Here is a 6000-nt window from a genome sequence, read left to right as displayed (position 1 = left end):
ATATATATATATATATATATGTGTGTGTGTGTGTGTGTGTGTGTGTATGTATATATATATATATATATATATATATATATATATGGGTCATAGTGACATCGCCAGTATTTCAGATTTCCGAATCCCAAATTGCCGTGACCAGAAGTCCCAAACACCACTTGAACGAAAGATCATTATGCTGAAACACACTCCACCGAAACAACACAGTACACACAGGACCAACATAACATACCATACAACATTTTTGCAGGGGTGCAAGTTCCTCTGCACCCCCCATTTGGGGGTCTTCACCCACCCCTTCCCCAACTAATTATATATACCAACTCCGAAATCACACACTACAGTGATAGAAAGGGTATATTTCCAGATCATCACTGTACTTCGCTGTCCATGTAAACCTACGGATGCTCAATGTTACCTATTTCAGTGGTGTGTGTTTCATAGTTTGGTACTAGGCTATCCGGCCCTAGGGCCTATACAATCCTAGCCATAACAATTCCCTGGCTATTTCTCCGACAGTATTTACTTCCCTGGACCCCTGTGTAGCAGGTCGACTGATGTGATCCCTTGGGAGAATTTTCTATCTCCATCCAGTCATCAAGGTTCCTTTTGAAGAGGGCCAAAGAGGCACTCTGCTGGAGATGTATGGGCAGTCTATTCCAGAGTCTGGGGAATCTCTGGGTCAGGAACCTATCCCTCCAGCATGTTTTGGTCATCGTGATGACAAGGTTTAGATCCCTGGAGCGTGTCTCTCTGAGGGATTGGGATTTCTTTAAGTGTAGCATGTCCAACAGTTCTGGGTTTGACATGGCCTTGTATGTTAAGCATCAGTCACCTTTGAGTAGACGATATGCTACACAGTATAGCTGGAGTTTTTTTTAGATGGTCAGGATGGGGCATCTGCTTTAGGCCTGTGATTCTTTTAGTGAGGTATTTTTGCGGCCTTTGCAGTTGTTGCAAATGTCTTGAGAGGTACATACCAAACTGGGATTGTATTATATAATGGGTCTAATGAGGGATGACTACAGTGGGACAATGACCTCCTTTACTCTGTATGAAAAGCCCTTAGTGATGTATGCCACATAGAATGATTTCCTGACTGTTGTGGCCTTGTGGTTATCGAAGGTGAGACCACTGTCCACCTGTGTCCCTAAGTCTCTTATTACACTTTTCGGTATTTAGTGTTCTCCCACCTATGTGGCATTTCATGGGTACATGTTTTTTCCCCAAAGAGGATAACTGTACATTTCTTGACATTGAGCTTGAGCCCGTGGCTCTGGCACCACACAGCTGTTTCTGTAAGGTCCTTTTGTAGAATATCCCCATCATTTGAGGATTCAATAATGGCTCCCAGATTGCAGTCATCTGCATACTTTGTTAGCCAGAGTCCCTTAGCGTTGTCCTGTTCTTTAGGGAAGTTGATGGCAAACAAGAGCGGTCCCAGGACTGAACCCTGAGCTACTCCACTTGTCAATTGTCTGGAGCTGGATTTGGAGTCTGCTACTTTTACAGTGTGGGTTCTGCCATTAAGCTAGTTGGCAACCTATTGAGTGACGTAGGGATTAATGCCCAGCTTAGTAAGTTTATCTATGATTCCAGAGTGGGGGATAGTGTTGAAGGCCTTGGCGAGGTCCAGATAGGCTGTGTGGATGACCTTACCCTTATCCACGGCTCTAGAGATTGAGTCGAAGAAGTCAGTCAGGTTCAGGAGACAAGATTGGCCCTTCACGAACCCAAACTGCGTGGGGTCCAGTGTTTGAAGGTTGCCATTGTCTTTTTTTATAAGTTGCATGATAATGCATTCCATTGCCTTGCAGATCAGGCTCGTCAGGCTGATGGGGCGGTAGTTCCTGGGATCCAAGATGGATCCCCCTTTGTAGAGTGGGATAACTGTAGCTGTGTGCCACTCATTGGGCACGAAGCCTGAGGTGAGGCTATGATTAAACATGACACTTAGGGGAAGTGCCAATTCATTTTGTAGTTCATATAGTACACAGCCTGGGATGTTGTCTGGTCCCATGGATGCTATATTCTTAGCTTTGGAGAGTGCTTTTTTTTATCTGTATTGCCGTTATTACCGGAATTTGGTAACCTTTCGGTATTGAGATTGGCCCTTTAGGGGCTGAGGGGGGGTGAAGTTTGCACTGAATCGATCTGCCAGGGTATTGGCAATATCCTTTGGATCAGTATATTTAATGCCATTCTGTTGTTGCTCAGAGCAGATCTGAGCATTGCCATTTAGATTCTTGACATAGCTGTAGAATGCCCTGTCGTTGTCTTCGGAATATGTGGCTATTTTATTTTCGTAACTAGCTTTGGAGGATTTTATAAGGGATCTCAGCTACTTACTGAGGCTGATAAGGGAGGTTTTTTGCATCCTGGGATTTTCCTCTCTTCTGCAACAGTTTGTTTCTTTTGTTGTAAAGTTTATTTATGGCAAGGGACCACCAGATTGGCTTCCTTCTTTTGGAGGTGAGCATCTTGGTTCTATTGGGGATGACACGATTCATGCACGAGTGGATGTGCTCATACAGTACCTTAGTGTAGGATTCAGCAGTCAAACTTTCAGTTCCCGTTTGCATGGGTGTCACGACGTTTGTCACTTTTGACTTGAGTAGCATGAAGTTGGCTTTGGAGAAGTTTTTTACACAGGTTTCCTTACTGGGAGGTGTGGGTGGGATGTGGATGTCAAGGGAGATTAGCTTATGGTTAGACCTGACCAACGAGGGGGTCACCATAGGTGTGAAGCATTGATTTCCCATGTTGGTAATGACCAGGTCTAGGATATTGGAGCCCCTGGTTGGACTAAGGACTAGTTGATCCAGAGCATTTGAATTTATGAATTCCAAGAACCGTTGGGCAAAGGTGTTGGTACACGAGTAGTTTTCCCAGTTAATGGCAGGGTAGTTGAAATCACCCAGTGTGGGTTCTGTCTTTAAGCTAGTTGGCAACCTATTGAGTGACGTAGGGATTAATGCCCAGTTTAGTACGTTTATCTATGATTCCTGAGTGGGGGATGGTGTTGAAGGCCTTGGCGAGGTCCAGATAGGCTGTGTGGATGACTTTACCCTTGTCCACAATTGACAAGTGGAGTACCTCAGGGTTCACTCTTGGGATTAGGGTGTTTCATTGTATCTTAATATTTTCCATTATGTTTAGAAAGGTGTAGTGAGATTATTGGGGCATGTTGGGGCATCTGTAGCAGGCTACAATTTGGATTGCAGTCTTACCTAGTTTTAGTTGCACCTGGAGAATTTCAGATGCATTGTGTTGGGCAACTAGCCTAGTTTTGTGAGTATCCTTGGTGAATGTGGACACTCCTCCACCTTTAGTGTTTCAGTCCTGGTTTGGTGGCCGAAAAGTGTGGTAAGAGTTGTAGCCTGGTATTGCAGGGGTGCTCTCTGGAGCCTTGAACCAGGTCTCAGTTACTGCACAGATATCTATGTTCTCCATTTTTAAGAGTGCCTTGAGAGTAATACTTTCGGCATACCGTTCTTCTGTTCAAGTGGCGTTTCATATTTCTGGTCTTAGCAATTTGGGATTAGGACATTTGTAATTTCAGCAATATCACTAGGACCCAAATATATATATGTATATATTATATATATATGTGTGTGTGTGTGTGTGTGTGTATATATATATATATATATATATATATGTGTGTGTGTGTGTGTGTGTGTGTATATATTTATATATATATATATATATGTGTGTGTGTGTGTGTGTATATATATATATATATATATATATATGTGTGTGTGTGTGTGTGTATATGAGTTTACTATCAAAGAATGCGGAAATTCGAACGTTAGTTAGTCGACTTTCCATGTTGCCGAATGTTAGGAGAGCGAGATTACCCATCAGCTAATGCAAGTGTGCATTCGCTGATATGAACTGTATGTTATGAGTAGAGTCACAGTACAGTGCAGATTGGGAAATGTATCCCTTCCTCACTGTAGTGCAATCTCGGAGTTAGAATATTTAATTTGCAGGAGGTGTGGGGGCATAGCCCCCCCACAGGGTGGTGCAGGGGGATTGCCCTCCTGCTAAAACTTGAATGACAGTGTAGGTGTTTAAAGTACATTTGCACCTATACTGCTATCATGTTCCAGTTTCAATATAAATGTCGAATCTGTTGATGTCGATCAATTGAGTCGATATTTTCACTCAGTATTCATGCAGGATGACGTCATTTTCAGAATATCGACCATTCATGCATATGAACATCGATATTTTGATAGTAAACGGTGTGTGTGTGTGTGTATGTATAATATATGAAAGGTTATAGAAGTTTTCAATCAGCTACTGTACTCCCCAGTTTCCATTTAGATCTTCTGTAGTTTCGTAAAAGGTTACTATTTTAAATCCCAGTTTAGGTGGGATGAAGACCAACTTGATGCAGTTAAGTAGTCAATGCAGTAAATCCATTGAACATTGTATTACAGGTCTTTCTTTTGTCCCTTCTCAGCTGTTGAAGTAACGTTGCTGTGACATCTGTTTGTTCAGATGTTTATGCCTGGATTCATGTTGATAGATCAGTAGACATTTTACCAAACAGCAAAAACTGAATCCTGTTAGTCAGAATCATTTTTAGTGAATGTTAAAGGAAGCCTTTTTTGCAGAGGGCAAGTCTTCTCCCTGCACCCTCAGTGTGAGGGGACAGCCTTCATATTTACACACACAGACTAATACATACTCCGAGGTTGCATAGCTGTGTTGAAAAGGGAGTACTCCATTGTTGCACAGATTGGTTTCACTGAGTTACTTTTACAGTAACAACATTCACTGAAACAACTGTTGATCTACCTCTTCATCATGTGCCATCTGTATTACTAATCTTCAGAAATTGTGTACGTGGAATATTAAGAGGTTTCGGACACTTCACGATTAATTTCTTACATACTAGCAGAATTAAGCGCAGTAATGGCAGGTTATGATTCTCATTACCAAACCCTAACAAAATAGAACACTGGTTCACTAGCCCAGATTGATCCTTTTTGAAGCCATTTGAAAGAAGGAATTCAGAGAAGTTAACACAATCTGTGCCCTCTGAGCTATACTTCCAGCAGCAGCCATCAACACTATAAAATATATAATTTTTTTTTTTTTATCCAGACTTCAGATATCATCCATTTGTGTCATCTTTTTTAGTGACAAAAATCCTGGAGGAAAATAAAAAGTACGTTGTTTTGTTCTGTTTAACTGCTGACTTGTTATTAAACTGAGGAAAGTGTAGCTAGTGTTCATGCTGCTTATTGACTTGGGAAAGGAGGCTGTAGAAGAAGTCAGCAGCCTTTGGAACTTATTCCATCTACCAAGAGCCCTTGCCTAAACAAGTCGAAATTAAAATTTTGTCTATTTCAGTATAGCTGAAAGAACCACGACTCCCAAGTCCTGACTCTAGAACAAGTATGTAGGACTAGTGGTGATTATATGGGCTTTAGCATATGTTTTGTCTTTGGGTATTTCCTCCTCATCGGTACCTTTGCTCATATCTGTCATACCAGAGTCGTCCCTGATTTAATTGACTACACTTGATTTTAATTAATAAATTATTGTTATGCCAATGTTACAGTTCCACTGAATAAACCAAAATGTAATATTTGTCAACCAGCTCAGGGACTTAGAGGGATAAAGCCCTGACCAAGTTGCAGATGAGCAGAGTTCAAATAGCAGCTTGAGTGCCTGTACGAGCTGGTAGGGGAGTATGGGAATTGCCAGTTGCTGCCAGCTGCCTTTGCTGGGTGGAGGGAGGTGGTACTGGTTATCCATAGAGGTGACACCTAGCAGCAGCACTAGGGTGTTAAACAGTGGAGTCCAAGCCTGCTGAGTGTGTGGCATACGAGAGCATTTGCATTCTTAAAGCCGAGCGGAACACTGCATGGAAAAGCATATTTCACCTCAAGATAAAGTAATATCAAAAGTCAGAAGAGCTGCTGGGGGGCTGCTCCCAGTGGGAGAGTTTAGGATGTTCCTATTCCCTAATACCTGACTTTAACC

At 42.1% G+C, this 6000-nt stretch overlaps 1 protein-coding gene across 1 annotated transcript in view; it reads left to right on the top strand.

Annotated features, from left to right (window-relative positions):
* The window catches only part of ATRX (ATRX chromatin remodeler), a 3779564-nt gene that overhangs the window by 3408995 nt on the left and 364569 nt on the right, over nt 1-6000 (top strand). The window contains exon 28 of the mRNA XM_044057254.1: nt 5116-5179. Coding sequence (XP_043913189.1) covers nt 5116-5179 — 64 coding nt within the window. The remainder of the gene's footprint in view (nt 1-5115; nt 5180-6000) is intronic.

This window comes from Protopterus annectens, chromosome 15.part0 (assembly GCF_019279795.1).
Source record: "Protopterus annectens isolate FY-2018-M chromosome 15.part0, PAN1.0, whole genome shotgun sequence".
NCBI classification, from domain to species: domain Eukaryota; kingdom Metazoa; phylum Chordata; order Ceratodontiformes; family Protopteridae; genus Protopterus; species Protopterus annectens.
The sequence above is the reverse complement of the archived record's forward strand: the minus strand, read 5'-3'. Positions and strand labels throughout refer to the sequence as shown.